At 42.0% G+C, this 21,841-nt stretch overlaps 1 protein-coding gene across 1 annotated transcript in view; it reads left to right on the top strand.

Moving 5' to 3' along the window:
* The window catches only part of GALNT1 (polypeptide N-acetylgalactosaminyltransferase 1), a 487,294-nt gene that overhangs the window by 445,753 nt on the left and 19,700 nt on the right, over positions 1 to 21,841 (top strand). The window contains 1 exon segment of the mRNA XM_029589850.1: positions 4,240 to 4,338. Coding sequence (XP_029445710.1) covers positions 4,240 to 4,338 — 99 coding nt within the window.

Here is a 21,841-nt window from a genome sequence, read left to right as displayed (position 1 = left end):
CTAGTGATCAATTTCCAAAAATCACATCTATAGCCAACACAAACATTACAATTTATAGGAGCATGCCTGGACACCACTCGCAACCGGGCATACCTCCTAACCGAGAGAATAACACACCTACGTTATCTTCTCCAAATATTGAACTATACTCAGAGACCTTTGGCGAGACAAATTCTAGTAGTCCTAGGACACATGGCAGCAGCTATTTTCACAGTTCCCAACACCAGGCTACACATGAAACGTCTGCAGTGGGGACTAAAACGTCAATGGAAACAACACTCACAACCGTTGACACAGACGGTATTATTGACCGCCCAGATGAGACAGGACATAACATGGTGGCTACTAGACTCCATCCTATCAAAAGGGGCATTATTCAGTTCCCCTCCGCACAACGCAGTCTTAACCACAAATGCGTCTCGCAAAGGATGGGGAGCACATCTCAAGATTTACGAAACGCAAGGGTTATGGACAATCTCCGAGCAGAACCTGCAGATAAATTTATTAGAACTCAGAGCAATTCAAAATGCATTACAAGTGTTTCAAGACCACCTGAAAGGTCGCAGGGTCATGAATTACCCAGACAATCAAGTGGCGATGTTTTACTTCAACAAACACGGAGGGTCCAGTTCATGGTCCCTTTGCAAGGAAACCCTGCAAATCTTCGAACATGCTCACCAAAATTGCATACATCTGCAAGCAACTTACCTACTGGGAGTGGCAAACACAAGAGCGGACAGACTAAGCCGCATCTTTCATCCTCACGAATGGGCACTCAATTCGGACGTAGCCCAAGACATCTTCATTCAATGAGGGATGCCTGCGATAGATCTCTTTGCAAAGGAGATCAACGCTCAAGTTCCCAAATTTTGCTCGATAAGATCGAGCCAGTTCAGGATCGCTCAAGACGCCTTTCTCATCCTGTGGACGACAGACCTCCTGTACGCCTTTCCTCCCATACCACTTATAACCAGGACAATTCAAAAGTGCATAGCAGACAAAGCTCAGCTGATACTCATAGCCCCGGCCTGGCCGAGACAACCATGGTACAGTTTCCTTCTCCGACTATCCATCATGGACCCAATTCTGTTACCGAATCGCCAAGATCTTCTCTGTCAAGATCAAGGGACGCTTCTACACCCACTACACTCATCTCTCCACTTGGCAGCGTGGAGATTGAGAGGCTCCTTTTAACAGAACAGGGAGTTTCCACTTTGGCACAGTTCATCTTGTTAGAGTCCAGGAAACTCTCCATGAGGAAAAATTATAGCTATAAATGGAAACGCTACTCTACCTGGTGCACTTCCAACGGTGTACCACCATTGGACTGCTTACCTGAATTGCTCATAGCTTATCTTCATACACTACGCATCTGGTCTAGCAACATCATCCATTAGAGTTCATCTCAGTGCCATAGGGGCATATCATAGCCCAGTTAACAATATACCGATATCCAATCACCCCTTACTATCTTGTTTCATTAAGGGATTAACTCACCTTCGTCCTCCAATCCCTAAACCTCCAGTTCCATGGAACCTCAACATAGTTCTTGAACAGCTCATGCTTTGCTTGATTGAACCCATGGACTCAGCACACATTAAATACCTCACATGGAAGGTGGTATTCTTAGTTGCAGTAACATCAGCACGACGAGTCAGTGAATTACAAGCCTTAGTCCATTACTCTCCATATTTACAGTTTCATCACAAAAAATGGTTCTCCAAAGTCACCCGTCCTTCCTACCAAAGGTGGTTTCTCAATTTCATCTCAATCAAACCATAGAACTACCCATCTTTTTCCCTAAACCTCATGCAAATGATAGGGAAAAATTATTGCATACACTAGATTGGAAAAGAGCCTTAGCGTATTACAAAGAGAGAACAAACTCGGACCATCGGGTTTCTCAACTCTTTGTCTCTTTCGACCCAAAGGCACCTGGACTACCAGTGGCTAAACGCACCATCTCCAACTGGATAGCACAATGCATCACGTTCTGCTACGACAAGCAGAAACTACAGCTACATTTCTGTTCCCAATGCTCACCAAGTAAGAGCAGTGGCGGCCTCCTTGGCACATCTTAAATATGTACAGCCCATAGACATTTGTAAGGCAACTACATGGTCATCGCTCCATACCTTCACATCTTACTACTGCCTTGATCAACAAGCAGTCACTGATGCAAAGATAGGGCAAGCAATTCTGCAATCTCTATCATCTAGTTCACGGTGACTGCCACACTATTAATGATCACGTACAAACATATATCATAAACAACGTGATCGGAGCTTGGGACTCCCATGACAGCATGGCTAATTCAGCCCTGCTATCAACGGGGAAAAAGCAAGTTTGTTTACTGTAAACGGTGTTTCCGTAGATAGCAGGATGAATTAGCCATGCTGACCCACCCACCTCCCTGGCAGTCGCTGTCTTTTCAACTACACAGCTTAATCACAGACTAAGGAGAATCCGTTACTTTCCTGTGCGGGAACACACGCGCAGCCGCAGGGAACAAAAATCTAATCTCTGCTTGGTAAAGCTCCACCTCTTGGGCCTGATTGACAGATCCCATGACAGCATGGCTAATTCATCCTGCTATCTACGGAAAAACAGTTTACGGTAAGCAAACTTGCTTTTTCCTAATAATTGAAGACTTTTCTCCAGATGACAGATTTTTCTTAAACATTTGATTTTTTTTTTTTTTTGTGCTGTCCAAAGCATTCTGATACTTATATATCTATTTTTTAAATATGGTTGGAAATACCAAAGCAGATATATTGAGAATTTACAAGAAGAAATAAAATCCCTTCTTAATAGACCAGAGCCAGTTGTAAGCTTAATAGAAGCACAATTAAAATTGGTGCATTATGGCAAGTTATGTGTTTATGGGGTGTTTATTGCAGTACTACAAGTCTTGTTTCATTAACTAACCAACAGCTGAAATTTCACTTAAGGTAGAAAAATACGCAAATATCGCAACTAAATGGAAATACATGTATTTGCTACAGGGATCGAGAAATTACATTTAACACACATACAAAAATCTGTAGAATATAAAAAATTATTAGTGTCCTAATTCAGATATGGACCCAAAAAACAAATCGGAAGCCAATCCAGTAGGCTGTATAGCAGAGAAGGAATGGAGATCGGTGTATAGAGAAATGCCCTTTATTGAATTAGCTTGACTCTGGCCGAGTTTCGCTCTATGAGCTAGAGCTGCCTCAGGGGCAACTAAAAACAAATATATTACAATTAAAATGCACATACAAGGACTCATAAAAATAGCGTAAATTAACAAAAAACGGAAAACATATATAATCTTATGAATGTGGACCTTGTCATGCAAAACAGACATAATGGTATACAAAACAGAGTGGTATATAGGAAGACAGAAAAGAACTAAACAAAGTGTGGTCTGTGGCATAGGCTCTCATAGTTAAAGCATAATATGGGAACAGAAAACATGTGAAAGCTTGGTGTTAATGTAGAACACATGATTAAAAGTGATCAAAGAAAATAGGGAGTCTGTTTTGCGAAACTCGGCCAGAGTCGGGCTAATTCAATAAAGGGCATTCTATATACACCGATCTCCATTTCTTCTCTAATTCAGATATGTACATAATATATAAACCAAAGAAAATCTTGGATCCTTTATGTTCCTATCTGAAATTTTCCTTCTTATTAGACCTATGTAATTATTGAGATCCATTTTTCCACAGGAATTTATCGTTTTTAATTCAAATGGTTTGGAATCTTTACTTTCTGCTTGTGTAAATAATGCTTGTGTAAATAATGTTTTTGTATAACTATATAATTAGAAACAGGTGACATTTTTCCTTGTATGTGGTGGCGTCTTCTCATGTTTGACTACTAAATATTTGTTTGGAGTCTTTGCATTTGCAGTATTTGCACTTCTATTTTAGAAGCTGCTTTTTTCCCTGAAGCTCTTTCTCTGGCTTTCTTTGTTATGAGTATAGTTTCAGTTGTTGGTTTATACTGTTGATTTTTTAAATCAGCACTAGTAAGGTGGTTATGGTTTGTTTGCAACTTGTGCCTGTAAAATTCCGAGGCTAAGGGTGTGCATTTTCCCCTTTTTTCAAGAGACTAACGAAAATCCTAAATAAAAAAACAAATAGATTTTAAAATGTTAAAACATTTTAAACCATTTGAATGCCAATAAGACTGTTCATTTTTGTGTCTGCATATTATAATGCTGGATTTATACATTTCTTTTCTCTCCAGATAAGAAATGTGGAAACAAACCAATGTCTGGATAACATGGCAAGAAAAGAAAATGAAAAAGTTGGAATTTTTAATTGTCATGGAATGGGAGGTAACCAGGTAAGAGAGAACCCTTTTTTATTGATTATATATATATATATATATATATATATATATATATATATATATATATATATATATATATATATATATAAACCTTGTAGCCTGGTTTGGCCTCTGTTGGAAACAGGATGCTGGGCTTTATGGACCCTTCACATTTACAGATTAGTGCAGCATCTCACTTACACCCCTGGCAAGATGAAGCCTGTTACTTTTCAAACTTCAACAGCACCTAAATATATTCATCATGCTTCCCTTTCTTTTGGATGGGTCTTTAGTACAGAAGGTAGGCTTCCTTGTGATTTGTAACATATTGTGTTGATGTTACATTAAACCTAGAGGAAATCGCCTATAGAAACTAACTGCTTAAAAAATGTTAAGCACAAAATCTCAGTAATAAAGCACTACCACTGTCTTTAACTTATTCTGAAAGCCCTAATTTTTACCTCTGAAAGGTCGTTGTACTTGTATCAGTGTACTACAAGCTGTACACGTATTTCACATCAGCAGTGTAATATCCATACTGATTATCATAATCCAGTTGTATCCACCTGTATGTTCATAGGGTATTTTTTTCATGGTGGCCTTGGGCACATTCCTATTTCATTTGGTTCTCTTTAATGAGCATTCACGCCAAAGGACATAATACATTATTCCTGCAAGGTTTTGCCTAATTATGACACACAGTATCAAAGTTTAACAGTAGCAAAAGTTCTGAGCACAAAGAGATTGAAGTGATTAGCTGTTGCACAGCAAAAGGTGAAAATGGAAATTGAAGCAGGTTCTCTAGGTTCCTCTAAGGCTCTCCCACCCTCAACTTCATAAAAATTATCATCATATATGATTGTAACATGTCGCCAATCATGAGCAGCTGCTCCGCAGTAAGCCTCCTGTACCTTTTGGTCCTGGGCCCGGCGCAGTGTCTTGCAATCTGCTGGGGTCTCCCAGCATGGCTGCCAGAGTCCAAGCCCCTCCACAGTATTTGGCTGCTCTGAGTAGGCCCTGCAATAGCTCACCAGTTTTATAAGACTTTGCAGTCTCGCCTTCTGGTGGCACAGGCTGATGTCATAACTGCTGCAACTTAAAAGGAAGCCCAGTCCTCTGGGCCAGTGCCTGAGCAACAAGTTATTTTCTCCTGATCCAGTGCTAGTAGTTGTTCTGTTACTGTTTCCTGGTTTTGACCCTGCCTGACCTCAGTTCCACTTCTGTTTGCCGCATGCAGATTCTTGCTTAATTTCCACCTCTGCACAAACTCCGCCTACCTTGACTGTGCCTGTGTAAGCACATCTCTGCCTCAAGATTTGGTATGGGTTTTTTTGCCTGTCAGTCAGCGTCCTCTGGGTCTATACCCCAAGCCTGTAAAGTTTGCTCAGGCCATGTATCCCACTGATGTTCCCCTTCTGGACTATCTGCAGGATCTTTTGCAGATGCTCCAGTAACAGCAAAAGAACCAAGATCACATTATTGGTGTTCTGCAAGATCTGTCTGTGCAGCTAAATTGCAGTCGTCCATAGCAGTGCCAACATTGCTTCCACCTTCACCACAGTCAGCCACTGCCAACATTTCCTGTCTGCTCTTTCTCTTCACCTGCTCTGCCACCCCATTATGGTGACCCCAAAGGTCTGCAGGGGCTTTGTCCACCAGTTCCTAATCCATTTCAAACGCCAGCCAGCCAATTTCACGTCTGACCAGGCCTTTATAATAATCCTGCTGTTAGGTCAGGCACTGGAATGGAAGAGAGATGACCCCCAACTGTTTCTGACCCACTTCCGGAAGCTCTTTTATGAGTCTACCCAAGCCTCATCCTCAGCCTTCCAGTTATTCCATCTGAAGCAGAACTCCATGACCATTGGGCAGTAGGCAGTATAATTCTACACCCTGGCATCATAACTTTCCTGAGATAAAGAAGCACAGATAGCAGATTCAGGCAGGGTCTTTTAGACAGAGTCAAAGATGAACTGGCCGGTTGTGATACCTTCACCAAACTGGACGACCTCATATCTCTGTGTGTGAAAATAGACATCCGCTTTCTAAGAGAGGTCTCGAGAACTGGGAGGACTCCAAATGTGGAACATGCCTGGCACCCAACCTTCAGAGGCCTATGACACCTCCTACCCAATCCACATCTTTACCCATATCCACAGAGGATATCATGCAACTAGGGTGAACCAAATTATCGGAGGAGAAGAAGCGCCAGTTTGTATTGTGCAGGCAAAGGCCATTATACGTCCTCGTGCCTGGAGAAGGCAGGAAACTCCCAAGCCTAGGGTTGATGAGAGGTGCAACACTAGGCACTACTCAACTTCCTCCCCATGCAAATTATTCTACCTATCCAGTTGGACTTTGGAAGTAGGGATTTCTTCTGTGAAGCATTTCTGAACTCCAGTGCCGTTGGCAGCTTCATTGATGCTGCCTTGGTGGAAAAGCTCTATATACATCTGATACCATTCTGAAAAACCCACCTGCATTTCTTTGAAATTGGCCCTGGCAGGGGATGTGGAGGGTCTGATAAGGCCTCACTCGAAGTTCTCCCAGATGTACTCTGTCTCAGGGATGGATAAGAGGGTACACTACCTCAGGGTGGTGTTTTGCTGGGCATTAAATCTATGGTACAATTGTACAGAAGAGGAGGTGGGAGGACCTTGGCCTTTTTCTTGCTGAAGATGTCTGCAAAGAATTCATAGTGTGTGGGTTGACCTTGAACAGCTGGGAGATCCGATGATCAGAGTTGCAAGGGGGATATACATGACACATACAGTTCCGGAAACAATGGTTACACTCAGGAGATGATACTTTCATTTTGCCAGTTCACAAGAAGAGTGTTTCTGCAACCAAGGTAGACCAAGCAATACAGGGATAACAGCCATCCTGAAGCACAAAAAATGAAATGCATTCTCCAGGCACGAGGAAGGCAAATATAAAAACTAGAAAGGCTGTCGGTTCATCGGGATGGTATGGAAACAGAGTTAGCGTTGAAACGCTATGGCCGAGATGGCTGATAGAGAATAATGTCAGTTGAGTATCTTCAACTCCAACTCTCCCTAAATTTTTTGGAAGTTTACCAATTCAGGATTGAGATAATCTTCAAACAATTGTCTGATAGAGGTTTCATGCCTCTGGCAAATTCTTCCGCGAGATTCTCCTATCATTAAGTGGAAACGAGTGAAGAGTGACAGAGTTAGTAAACACAAGGGTTCGAGATTTAAGAAACTTATTGCATTTCAATAGTGTTCAGAGAGCCGTAAGGCATTACCGTACCCTGTGATTTCTCCGACTCACCCTTCAGTGTTCAGCATCGAGAGTTGGGGGTGATCTATACACTGTTGATTTCTTTCGAGTTTAAATCCCCTGAAGAAGCCAGGAAGGCGAAACAAGGGCCTTGTTGAGAAAGAAAAATCATATAACCAGGAAACACTACAAACGAGGGAGTTTAAAAAGGCATTTTTGAAAACCTACATTTGATAGTGTAGACCACATAAGGATGGTCTTAATTTTGTAATGAAGCATTATTAACAAACAACGATAACACTATTATGAATATGCATGTATTAAGAATCACATGTTATGTAGGTTGTTTTGTGGTTATGTGTTTAATGTAGTAAGTACAACATTTTAGGGAGAGATTGAGTTTAGCAGCAGTATAGTGGCAAAGGTTATAAATATTGATGTATGGAGATGTATGTTGAAGAGTTCTGAGAGAACTGCTTTAATATTCTCAAAGGGAATGTTTAATATGAGCAATTTTATATAAAAAATTAATATTGGAAAAAAACAAGTTGTTTTAATAGTTTTGAAATAAATACATTGTTTTTATATCATTGAAAGATTTGTGGTTTGATTTTTTTTCTGTAAAAGTGCTTTTTTCCTCTCTCCAAAAATTGTTTTGGAGGTAATTTTGTATAATACGGTAAGCACTAATTAAGACACATACATTGCCAGTTTTTTGTATTATATATATATATTGAAAAGCACCGGTCCAAGTACAGATCCCTGAGGCACTCCACTGTTTACCCTTTTCCACTGAGAAAATTGACCATTTAATCCTACTCTCTGTTCCTGTCTTTTAACCAGTTTGTAATCCACAAAAGGACATCGCCTCCTATCCCATGATTTTTTAGTGTTCTTAGAAGCCTCTCATGAGGGACTGTCAAACGCCTTCTGAAAATCCAAATACACTATATCTACTAGTTCACCTTTATCCACATGTTTATTAACCCCTTCAAGAAAATGAAGCAGATTTGTTAGGCAAGATTTCCCTTGGGTAAATCCATGTTGACTGTGTTCCATTAAACCATGACTTTCTGTATGCGCTACAATTTTGATCTTTAGAATAGTTGCCACTATTTCTCCCGGCACTGAAGTCAGGCTCACTGATCTTTAGTTACCCGGATCGCCCCGGAGCCCATTTTAAATACTGGGGTTACATTGGCCACTCTCCAGTCTTCAGGTACAATGGATGATTTTAATGATAGGTTACAAATTTTAACTAATAGATCAGAAATTTCAGTTTTTAGTACCTTCAGTACCCTAGGATGCATACCATCCGGTCCAGGTGATTTGCTACTCTTTAGTTTGTCAGTCTGGCCTACTACATCTTCCAGGTCCACGGTGATTTGGTTCAGTTCATCTGACTCATCACCCTTGAAAACCATCTCCGGAACTGGTATCTCCCCAACATCCTCATTAGTAAACACAGAAGCAAAGAATTAATTTAGTCTTTCTGCAAAGGCCTTATCTTCCCTAAGAGCCCCTTTAACCCCTCGGTCATCTAATGGTCCAACTGACTCCCTCACAGGTTTCTTGCTTTGAATATATTTTAAAAAGTTTTTATTATGAGATTTTGCCTCTATGGCCAACTTCATTTCAAATTCTCTCTTCGCCTATCTTAATGTTTTACACTTGACAATGCTTATGTTTTATCCTATTTTCTTCAGATGGATCCTTCTTCCAATTTTTGAAGGATGTTTTCTTGGCTAAAATAACCTCTTTCACCTCACCTTTTAACCGTGATGGTAATCGTTTTGCCTTCCTTCCCCATTTCTTAATGTGTGGAATACATCTGGACTGCACCCCTAGGATTGTATTTTTAAACAATGTCCATGCCTGTTGAACACTTTTAACCTTTGCAGGTGCATCTTTCAGTTTTATTCTATTTTCCTCTTTTTATCAAAGTTTCCCTTTTGAAAGTTTAGTGTTATAGCTGTAGATTTACTTATTGTCCCCCTTCCAGTTATTAGTTTAAATTTGATCATGTTATGATCACTATTGCCAAGTGGACCCACCACAAACTGAATCCCTCTTCCCTATACCATCGTCTCATCCACGCATTAAAACTTTGGAGCTCTGCCTACCTCTGAGGACCTGCACGTGGAACAGGAAGCATTTCAGAGAATGCCCCCCTGGAGGTTCTGGATTTCAGCTTTCTACCTAAAATCCTAAATTTGGCTTCCAGAACCTCTCTCCCACATTTTCCTATGTCGTTGGTGCCCACATGTACCACGACAGCCGGCTCCTCCCTAGCACTGTCTATAATCTTATCTAGGTGACCTGTGAGGTCTGCCACCTTCGCACCAGGCAGGCAAGTTACCAAGCGGGTCTCACGTCCACCAGCTACTTTGCTATCTACATTTCTAATAATTGAATCCCCAACTATGATGGCTGGCCTAACCTTAATAAACAAACATCCTCTGTCCTTGATATCAGAACTGATCAGCTGCAAGGAGATTCCATCAATCCAGTTGGATCTTAGCGGGGCATATAATGTTATACACATATGGGAAGGTGAGGAATGGAAAACTGCCTTTAACACTTGTGATGGCCACTACAAGTAATTAAGCATTCTGTTTGGCCTATGTAGTGCCCCAGCATTTTTTCAGAGCTTTGTCAATGACATATTTAGGGACTTGCTGTATACCTGTGTAATTTATTTAGACACCATTCTAATCTTCTCGTCCAACTTTCAGTCACACCGTTCTCTAGACGGTACTCCAGCATTTAAGAAGCCGCTCTCAATATGGCAAGTTGGATAAGTGCATGTTTGAGCAGCCAAAGCTTCCATTTCTGGGGTACAGTATATCAGCACAAGACCTTCAAATGATCCCTCCAAGTTGTTGGCATTTATGGATTGGCCCCAGCTAGTGAGCCTCAAGGTGATCCAGTGCTTTCTAGGATTTGCTAACTATTACAGACAGCTCATCCACGATTACATACAGGCCGATACAGTAAAGTGCGGCCGCGGTTACCCTGCTTCTAACCCGCTTTCTACTCACAATTTGGCCATGTTAGCCCAACCCGCGATTCACTATCCCTTTTAACTCATCCTTACCGCTTCTTTAAATCAACGGGTACCCCTTTCCGCCCGCGGCATGTATATGAGATGTAAACGATCGGATTAGCTATTCCCCCCCCCCCCCCCCCATTCAGTAACGCGCGCCCCGACTATCGCCTTTTTAACCTGCAGTTTAGCCGCGCGTTTAACCTGCTAATTTACTGCCTACCCCTACCCCTGCGTTAGAGGCAGGGGTAAGGGTAGACGGCAAACTTTCCCCCAAAAGAAAACCTAAAATCCCCTCCTCCCGAAGTGACTGGACATGTAAAATATGTAAAACCTAAAAGCCCCTCCTCCCGAAGAGACTGGACATGTAAAATATGTAAAACCTAAAAGCCCCTCCTCCCGAAGCGACTCGACATGTAAAATATGTAAAACCTAAAATCCCCTCCTCCCGAAGCGACTCGACATGTAAAATATGTAAAACCTAAAATCCCCTCCTCCCGAAGCGACTCGACATGTAAAATATGTAAAACCTAAAATCCCCTCCTCCCGAAGCGACTCGACATGTAAAATATGTGAATAAGTGTAACCAACTTACTTTTTGTTTCTTTTTCAGCCCTTTCAGCCTTCTCTGCCTTCCTCCGGAGGGCGCAGCCGGCGGCGAAAGCGGCTTCCAGCGGCCCCCGCCGGTGAAGATGGACAAACGCATGCCCGTAGTGCATGGGCGCTCAAGCCAACGAAAGCACATGGATAGGCGTGCGTGACGTACGCCGTGACGTCACGCACGCATGTTCATGTGCTTTCGTTGGCTTGAGCGCCCATCGATTTGGGCGCTCTAGCCAGCGAAGCGTACGCCATGACGTCATGCGCTTCGCTGGCTTTTGAGCGCTCTAGCCAGCGAAGCATACGCCGTGACTGGCCTTATCTTCTCTAAGTGCCCCTTTAACCCCTCGATCATCTAACGGTCCAACTGATTCCCTCACAGGCTTTCTGCTTCGGATATATTTTAAAAAGTTTTTACTGTGAGTTTTTGCCTCTACGGCCAACTTCTTTTCAAATTCTGTCTTAGCCTGTCTTGGAAGAGAAGCATCGTGTATTGGAGGTTGTTTTATATCCCTTTACCATCTTCACCAGTCATAAGAACCTCTTATACCTTCAATCTGCCAGAAGATTCAACCTATGACAAGTGAGATGGTCCTTATTTTTTGCCAGATTTAACTTCTACCTATCTTACTGACTAACAGACAAAAATATTAAAGAGGACACTGTCGAGATATTTTTACCCCAGAGATTTTTGCAAGAACCCCCAATATCTAATCAACCCAGCTAAAATCATCGCAGTCACCATTGTAGTACCAGCTGGAATCTCTCTAGGAAAGATGTTTGTTCCCCAGAATCACCGATAGAAAGTCCTGAAATGGGCCCATGATTCTAAATTGGCTGGCCACCAAAGTTTCCACAAGAGCTTAAACTTTTAACTCTTACAACTACTGGTGGCCTAACTTAGCCAAGGATGTGCGTAAGTACATAATCCATATGCAAAATTTAATATTTATTTTACAAGATTTTTAACCTGCACTCTACTATAAGCATTAAGGTGGTTTATATAGTGAGTACATATAATTAAAAGACAAGTTCAGTAGACACAAACAAACCAGAATACAACTGAATATTGAAAGCCGAAGAGCCAAAAGACTGCTAATTGTACTGGATCCAGAGAGTTCGAGTTGAAGTCCAGTGAGAAAAGTAAGTTTTCAGTGCTTTTATAAACGGCGTTAAACAAGAGGCATTTAACAGATGATCTGGAATAGAGTTCCATAAGCGAGGACCAGCAACAGAGATAGCTCTGCTTCTGGTAATGTCTAATCTAGCCACTTTCAGTTTTGAGACTTCCAGTAAATTCTTTGAGGCGGAGCGCAGATACCTTACAGGCTTGTACAGGTGGAGGAGAGTGCTCAGCCAAATAGAGGAGGAGTTATTGAGTAGATTATAAGTCAAAATTAGCAAGTAGCACATTTAAGACTAATCGGAGAAAATTCTTTTTCACTCAACGCACAATAAAGCTCTGGAATTTGTTGCCAGAGGATGTGGTTAGTGCAGTTAGTGTAGCTGGGTTCAAAAAAGGTTTGGATAAGTTCTTGGAGAAGTCCATTAATGGGGCAAAGTTAACTATTTGGGAATATTATTTAGTGTGTTTGTGCCTTTAATAGTCAGGCAGTGAATACACAAGTTAGACTGTTTGTATTTAGTCAGTCAATAAGGTAGCAGTAGGTAGTGTGTTTATTTTTTAAAAGTCTGCCTGACTATTAAAGTGTCCTCCAGACTTTTAAAGAGCTAAGTGTTTTATTTAATAACTGAGTGCATTGTATTGAAAAACCAAAAAAAACAAACCACAAACCCCCCCCCCCCCACACACACAAAAAAGTAGCCAGAAGCTAGAAATAAGCTAGGAGCAGTATATACCAAAGTAAAAAAGTTGAATAGTTCAGCTCAGTTACTCACCTTGGAAAGGTGTTGAGGTAGTGTGATTAGGTGTGAATAGGGAACAACATTTGTTAATCAAGGGAGCTGTGAGTCACTCAGGCTGACTAACTAAAGTTAGACTGTTTGTAATTCCCAACCCTCCCACCCCTCGCCCACCCACCCCAAGCTCATCCCTTAATTTATAGGCAGGTGCCACTTGCACAAAAAAAAAAAAAAACCCATCAACAAAAACTTTATAGAGATTTCGATCAGACCCCAGTAGGCCACTACCAGACATATAGTGAATTCACTAATACATTTAAAGGAACTTAGACACATTCCTACTCCCATAGCAACCTAAAACCTAACTAGGAACTGATCAAAATTGAGATGAAGGCAGCAGTCCAGCAGCAAGAGGGGGGCTTCCCAGTCTTTTGCATCGAGTGTCACATGTATGATTTTTTACCCACCGGTGAGAAGTTGTACATGTGCATGCGATGCAAAGAGCTCCTGGCTCTCAGAGAACGAGTCCGATCTCTGGAGGCTAGAGTGGCAGACCTGGAGGAGCTGAGGGAGACAGAGAGGTATATAGATGAGACCTTCAGGGACATAGTAGTCCAGTCCCAACTTCAGACTGGCAGCCCTGGTGCTGCCTTGAAGGAAGAAGGTCTCATAATGGGAGAGCACCAACCAGGTGTAGCAGGAAAGGATCCTGTAGCAAGGACCTGCTCTCTAGGTGATGCATTGTCCTTTCGCACTGAGGATATCTCCCCAAGGCCTACTGCCCAGGAGGGAAGGGTTAGGTTGGCCGTCATAGTTGGTGATTCGATTATTAGGAATGTAGATAGCTGGGTGGCGGGTGGGCGTGAGGATCGCCTGGTAACATGCCTACCTGGTGCGAAGGTGGCGGACCTCACGCGTCACCTAGATAGCATTTTAGACAGTGCTGGGGAGGAGCCGGCTGTCGTGGTACACGTGGGCACCAACGACATAGGAAAATGTGGGAGGGAGGTTCTGGAAGCCAAATTTAGGCTCTTAGGTAGAAAGATTAAATCCAGAACCTCCAGGGTAGCATTCTCTGAAATGCTCCCTGTTCCACGCGCAGGTCACCAGAGGCAGGCAGAGCTCCGGAGTCTCAATGCGTGGATGAGACGATGGTGCAAGGAAGAGGGATTCAGTTTTGTTAGGAACTGGGGAACCTTTTGGGGAAGGGGGAGTCTCTTCCGAAGGGATGGGCTCCACCTTAACCAGGGTGGAACCAGACTGCTGGCGCTAACCTTTAAAAAGGAGATAGAGCAGCTTTTAAACTAGAACAAAGGGGAAAGCCAACAGTCGCTCAGCAGCGCATGGTTCGGAGAGATGTATCTTTAAAGTATACTAATGATGCATTAGAATTAGGGCATCCCGACAGTGAGGTTCCAATAATTAGAAAAGTAGTCCAAGTGCCTGTAACTAAAAACTCACCTGAGCTAAAAAATTCTAACTTATCCCTATCAATTAAAAAGCAGAATAAAAATACAAACAAAAAACAAACTTTGAATTGTTTGTATGCTAATGCCAGAAGTCTAAGAAGTAAGATGGGAGAATTAGAATGTATAGCAGTAAATGATGACATAGACTTAATTGGCATCTCAGAGACATGGTGGAAAGAGGATAACCAATGGGACAGTGCTATACCGGGGTACAAATTATATCGCATGACAGAGAGGAGCAGTCGGGAGGAGGTGTGGCGCTTTATGTCCGGGATGGCATAGAGTCCAACAGGATAATCATCCTGCATGAGACTAAATACAAAATTGAATCTTTATGGGTAGAAATCCCTTGTGTATCAGGGAAGACTACAGTGATAGGGGTATACTACCGTCCACCTGGTCAAGATGGTGAGATGGACAGTGAAATGCTAAGAGAAATTAGGGAAGCTAACCAAATTGGTAGTGCAGGAATAATGGGAGACTTCAATTAACCCAATATAGACTGGGTAAATGTATCATCGGGTCACGCTAGAGAGATAACGTTCCTGGATGGAATAAATGATAGCTTTATGGAGCAAATGGTTCAGGAACCGACGAGAGAGGGAGCAATTTTAGATCTAATTCTCAGTGGAGCACAGGACTTGGTGAGAGAGGTAACGGTGGTGGGGCCGCTTGGCAATAGTGATCATAATATGATCAAATTTGATTTAATGACTGGAAAAGGAACAGTGTGCAAATCCAAGGCTCTCGTGCTAAACTTTCAAAAGGGAAACTTTGATAAAATGAGAAAAATTGTTAGAAAAAAACTGAAAGGAGCAGCTACAAAAGTAAAAAATGTCCAAGAGGCGTGGTCATTGTTAAAAAATACCATTCTAGAAGCACAGTCCAGATGTATTCCACACATTAAGAAAGGTGGAAAGAAGGCAAAACGATTACCGGCATGGTTAAAAGGGGAGGTGAAAGAAGCTATTTTAGCCAAAAGATCTTCATTCAAAAATTGGAAGAAGGATCCAACAGAAGAAAATAGGATAAAGCATAAACATTGGCAAGTTAAATGTAAGACATTGATAAGACAGGCTAAGAGAGAACTTGAAAAGAAGTTGGCTGTAGAGGCAAAAACTCACAGTAAAAACTTTTAAAAAATATATCCGAAGCAGAAAGCCTGTGAGGGAGTCAGTTGGACCGTTAGATGATCGAGGGGTTAAAGGGGCACTTAGAGAAGATAAGGCCATCGCGGAAAGATTAAATGATTTCTTTGCTTCGGTGTTTACTGAAGAGGATGTTGGGGAGGTACCCGTAATGGAGAAGGTTTTCATGGGTAATGATTCAGATGGACTGAATCAAATCACGGTGAACCTAGAAGATGTGGTAGGCCTGATTGACAAACTGAAGAGTAGTAAATCACCTGGACCGGATGATATACACCCCAGAGTTCTGAAGGAACTAAAAAATGAAATTTCAGACCTATTAGTAAAAATTTGTAACTTATCATTAAAATTATCCATTGTACCTGAAGACTGGAGGATAACAAATGTAACCCCAATATTTAAAAAGAGCTCCAGGGGCGATCCGGGAAACTACAGACCGGTTAGCCTGACTTCAGTGCCAGGAAAAATAGTGGAAAGTGTTCTAAACATCAAAATCACAGAACATATAGAAAGACATGGTTTAATGGAACAAAGTCAGCATGGCTTTACCCAGGGCAAGTCTTGCCTCACAAATCTGCTTCACTTTTTTGAAGGAGTTAATAAACATGTGGATAAAGGTGAACCGGTAGATATAGTATACTTGGATTTTCAGAAGGCGTTTGACAAAGTTCCTCATGAGAGGCTTCTAGGAAAAGTAAAAAGTCATGGGATAGGTGGCGATGTCCTTTCATGGATTGCAAACTGGCTAAAAGACAGGAAACAGAGAGTAGGATTAAATGGGCAATTTTCTCAGTGGAAGGGAGTGGACAGTGGAGTGCCTCAGGGATCTGTATTGGGACCCTTACTGTTCAATATATTTATAAATGATCTGGAAAGAAATACGACGAGTGAGATAATCAAATTTGCAGATGACACAAAATTGTTCAGAGTAGTTAAATCACAAGCAGATTGTGATAAATTGCAGGAAGACCTTGTGAGACTGGAAAATTGGGCATCCAAATGGCAGATGAAATTTAATGTGGATAAGTGCAAGGTGATGCATATAGGGAAAAATAATCCATGCTATAATTACACGAGGTTGGGTTCCATATTAGGTGCTACAACCCAAGAAAGAGATCTAGGTGTCATAGTGGATAACACATTGAAATCGTCGGTTCAGTGTGCTGCGGCAGTCAAAAAAGCAAACAGAATGTTGGGAATTATTAGAAAAGGAATGATGAATAAAACGGAAAATGTCATAATGCCTCTGTATCGCTCCATGGTGAGACCGCACCTTGAATACTGTGTACAATTCTGGTCGCCGTATCTCAAAAAAATATAATTGCGATGGAGAAGGTACAGAGAAGAGCTACCAAAATGATAAGGGGAATGGCACAACTCCCCTATGAGGAAAGACTAAAGAGGTTAGGACTTTTCAGCTTGGAGAAGAGACGACTGAGAGGGGATATGATAGAGGTGTTTAAAATCATGAGAGGTCTAGAACGGGTAGATGTGAATCGGTTATTTACTCTTTCGGATAGTAGAAAGACTAGGGGACACTCCATGAAGTTAGCATGGGGCATATTTAAAACTAATCGGAGAAAGTACTTTTTTACTCAACGCACAATTAAACTCTGGAATTTGTTGCCAGAGAATGTGGTTCGTGCAGTTAGTATAGCTGTGTTTAAAAAAGGATTGGATAAGTTCTTGGAGGAGAAGTCCATTACCTGCTATTAAGTTCACTTAGAGAATAGCCACTGCCATTAGCAATGGTTACATGGAATAGACTTAGTTTTTGGCTACTTGCCAGGTTCTTATGGCCTGGATTGGCCACTGTTGGAAACAGGATGCTGGGCTTGATGGACCTTTGGTCTGACCCAGTATGGCATTTTCTTATGTTCTTATGTTCTTATGGCTATTAATCAATTTTCCTTAGGGAATAGCCACTGCTATTAATTGCATCAGTGGCATGGGATCTTCTTAGTGTTTGGGTAATTGCCAGGTTCTTGTGGCCAGGTTTTGGCCTCTGTTGGAAACAGGATGCTGGGCTTGATGGACTCTTGGTCTGACCCAGCATGGCAATTTCTTATGTTCTTATGTAAAATAACCCATCCAATCTGCCTAGCAGATAACTAGGGTCATAACTACTGCACCATGGAAGTGTTCCCCTTGCTTTTTTTCTTAGGGTTGTAACTGTTGCTCAGTACATGTTATGCTTTCACTTTTTTTTTTTTACACAGTTTAACTGCCACTATGTACAGGTTACTTGTTTCATATATAGAAATAAGACAACTGAAAATTGCTAGTGAGCAAGTGACAAGTTGTATTTTATTACCCAGCTTGCAATACACAAGGTGAAAGTAACAATAGAGACTGGAAAGAGAAAACAGTGACAGATAACAATCAGCCACAAGGTAGCATCAATCTATACATTAACATCTGCAACATCTCCTTTTTATCTGTTCAATATTTCCACAGCTTTTATTCTGAGATGTCAGATGAAGTTTCTTAGGAGGCTTTGAGTATCAACCACTGCAAGTGTAGACAGGATTTTCCTGTGCATTCAGCCGCTGATATCTATCTGGAATCAGTGGCTGTTAACTCTCTTGGTTGTTATGCTTGGCCCCAAACTTTATTTATTTATTTATTTAATTTCTTTTACTATACCGATCCTCAAGACTAGGTCTTATCGTACCGGTTTACAATGTAACTGAGGGGAAACCAATTAACATCAAGGTAGAAAGTAAAGTTACATTAAACAGGGAGCGTAAAACCTGGGCAATGGAAGACAGTACAGAGTTTAAACTAAGAAACAATTAGAGAGAGATAAATATATAAATCAACAAAAAAACTGTAAGATACATAAACATAGGTTTATCCTAGGCAGTTATTAGCATGGTATGTCCAGAGGGAGAAGGAAAGGGTGAGGTAGGGTGGGGGGGAACGTGGGAGGGAAAAGAGGGGGGGTAGGGATTGGGGAGGGGTGGGGGAGTGAGAGTCAGTGATGGTTGAGGAGATCCTTCAGCGGTAGGCTTCTGTGAACAGCCAGGTTTTCAATTTCTTTCTGAAAGTTGAATGGCATTGTTCTTGGCGTAAGTCTTGGGGAAGTGAATTCCAATGTAGTGGGCCTGCTGTTGAAAGAGCTCGCTTGTGAATAGTGTTGTGGACCGATGATTTGTTGGGGGGGGCCTTGAGCGAACCTTTGTAGGCAGTTCTGATCGGTCTTGCGGAAGTATGTAATTCAAGTGGGAAGGTGAGTTGGAGAGTGGATTGCTGGTAGACGGATTTGTGGATGATGGTGAGAGCCTTGAAAAGTATTCTATATTGGATGGGCAGCCAGTGTAGGATTTTTAGTATTGGTGTGATATGGTCCTTGCGACGAGTGTTTGTAAGGATCCTAGCCGCTGCGTTTTGCAGCATCTGAAGAGGTTTGGTGGACGAAGCGGGCAGACCAAGTAATAGAGCGTTACAATAGTCGATCTTTGAAAACAGTATGGCTTGAAGCACCGAACGGAAATCCTTGAAGTGTAAGAGCGGTCTAAGTTGCTTCAGGACCTGTAGCTTGAAGAAGCATTCTTTGGTTGTGGCGTTAATGAATTTTTTGAAATTCATTCTAGAGTCAAGGGTGGCCCCAAGATCTCTGACCTGGTTTGCTAATGGGATGCTAGCATTATTTGCGAGGGGATTGTTGTCACAAGGGGAGATAACCAGTAGTTCCGTTTTGGAAGTATTTAGGACCAGATTGAGACTCGAGAGCAGAAGGTTGATGGCGTGTAAGCAGTTGTTCCAGAAATTTAGAGTAGAGATGGGGTCCGAGATGGGGATTATGATTTGTACATCGTCCGCGTATATAAAGTGGGTGAGATTGAGACTATTGAGTAGCTGGCATAAAGGGAGTAGATATATATTGAACAGGGTAGGGGAAAGAGACGAACCCTGAGGTACACCTTGGTTTGATGGAATGGAGTGAGATTCTTTGTCATTTATTTTGACTTTGTAGTGTCTGTTGTTCAGAAAGGATGTGAACCAGAGCAGTGCAGAGCCGGATATGCCTATTTCCATTAAACGGTTTATGAGGATAGTGTGGTTTACCGTGTCGAACGCGGCAGAGATGTCGAGAAGGGCTAGCAGGTAAGATTGTCCCTTGTCAAGGCCCATCAGGATGTTGTCCGTTAGAGAAAGAAGGAGGGATTCTGTGTTTAGGCGTTTCCTGAATCCGAATTGAGAGGGGTAGAGAATATTGTGGGAGTCAAGGTAGTCTGTGAGTCGGATGTTGACAAGCTTTTCCATTAGCTTGGCTATAAAAGGTAGGTTTGCAAAGGGGCGGAAGTTTGCAGGGTCGGCTGGGTCCAGGTTGGGTTTTTTAAGTAAGGGTTTAAGTGAAGCAATTTTTAAGGAGTCCGGGACCGATCCTTGATTGAGGGAGCAATTTATGATGTCTGCCAGCGGTTTAGCAATGGTGTTAGGGATGGTGAGAAGTAGTTTGGTCGGTATTTGGTCCAAAGGATGAGTGGAAGGTTTCATTTTCTTGATTATTGATTCAATTTCCAGGGAGGATGTCTGTTCAAGAATTTCTAGTGACGGTCTGTGGATATTTGGTGGAGTGTTATTGGTTGCGAGGCTTAATGGTTGCGAAGGGTTTGGAGCCATGTTAGTTGAAGCCAGGGGGGCAAGAAGGTTTTTGATTTTGTTATCAAAAAAGATAGCCAACTCTATGGACTTCCAACAGGTGTGCCTTCTTGCTCAGAAGTACCATCATTACTGCTTCCCCAGATCCTCTACCCTTCATGCTTGGGCATGTTACTTGCACAGGAGGGTTTGCTTGGCCCTTCAGTTGAGCCATGTGTGTTGTCCACAGCAGCCTTGTGAAGCTGGCTGCTTAGCCACTCACACATCCACACAATTGTGGCAATAGTTCCTTTAACATGTACCAAATTCGAGCAGGGTACGACATTTTGCATGCAGGTACGCAGCAACCAAAGATCATTCGATTTCTCATTAATGGTTTCATACCGATTGGTTCATCAGTGTTCAACTCAGGCAAATCCCTAGCAGATACATCATAGCTTGACTTAGATTTGCTTCTTGCATGGCAGCCTTTCTGATACACCTTGTATCACACAGAGTTCAAGTAGTTTACTGGCTACTGGTAATGATGCCTTCAGTCTTCTTGACATCAGGCACTGTGCTGAACTCGTATTCAAGCCTTTCATTGGTGTGTTTCTCCAATGGAGTATAGCTTTCTACAGGTCTTTGCCATCCCTTTCTGCCTTCTTACACAGTTTTTTCACTATCTTCAAAGCTGATTCAGCTTTGCCATTAACATGTGAGTTTCATGATGATGCAATGACATGCTCAAACTCCCAATTAGTAGCAAACCATTTAAATTACATGCATAGAAATTAAGGTCCATTATCTGAAATCACTTGATCTGGTTGATCATAACATGCAAACTGTATCTTGCAATACTAGATTGTGGCTTCCACAGACATGTCTTGGAGTAGCTCAATTTCCTAGAAGTCTGAATAGTAATCTTTCTTAGCAATATTGAATAAGTCCATAATGATAATCTGTCAAGGCTGCACTGGTATGTCATGCAACATCATGGTTTCCTTTTGCTTGTGCACATATTTGTTACAGGTAGAGCAATTGCTGACAGTCTTTGATCTCACCCTGCATGTTAGGCCAGTATAGGGTATTGCATGCCTGCCTGCAGCATGCTTCCCTACCAATGTTGCTGGAACATGTTAACATCTGTGATCGCAGCTATTTGGGTATAATGACTCTTTTGTATGCTGATTTCCTCTATGAATGGCCAGCATTCTCTTATAATAGCTGGTACTTACTCCTCCTCCGGCCAACCATTCAGGGCCACAGACTTTAACACCTGCCAGGTCTCATCTCCTGCAGTGTGCTCTACGATCTGATGCATTTTATGGTCAGTAGCATTTGGAAAATGTGCTCGATTGATTTGTGCAACATCTCTCTGTTCTGTTGCACTCAGAAAACCCTGAGATGTCCAGGCCCTGTACTAGACTACTAAGCCTGTTCTGCTGTGACTCTTTGTATCACTGATATACATCTTAAGGTCTTGCTTATAAACAACATTGATGATGTAATGCTGCAGTGTAAGCAACATGCTCTGAAGGCACTTGGGAGCACATAATAGG

Source organism: Rhinatrema bivittatum, chromosome 2, assembly GCF_901001135.1.
Source record: "Rhinatrema bivittatum chromosome 2, aRhiBiv1.1, whole genome shotgun sequence".
Lineage (NCBI taxonomy): Eukaryota > Metazoa > Chordata > Amphibia > Gymnophiona > Rhinatrematidae > Rhinatrema > Rhinatrema bivittatum.
Note: the sequence above shows the minus strand (reverse complement) of the source record. Positions and strands in the feature narration are given on the sequence as shown.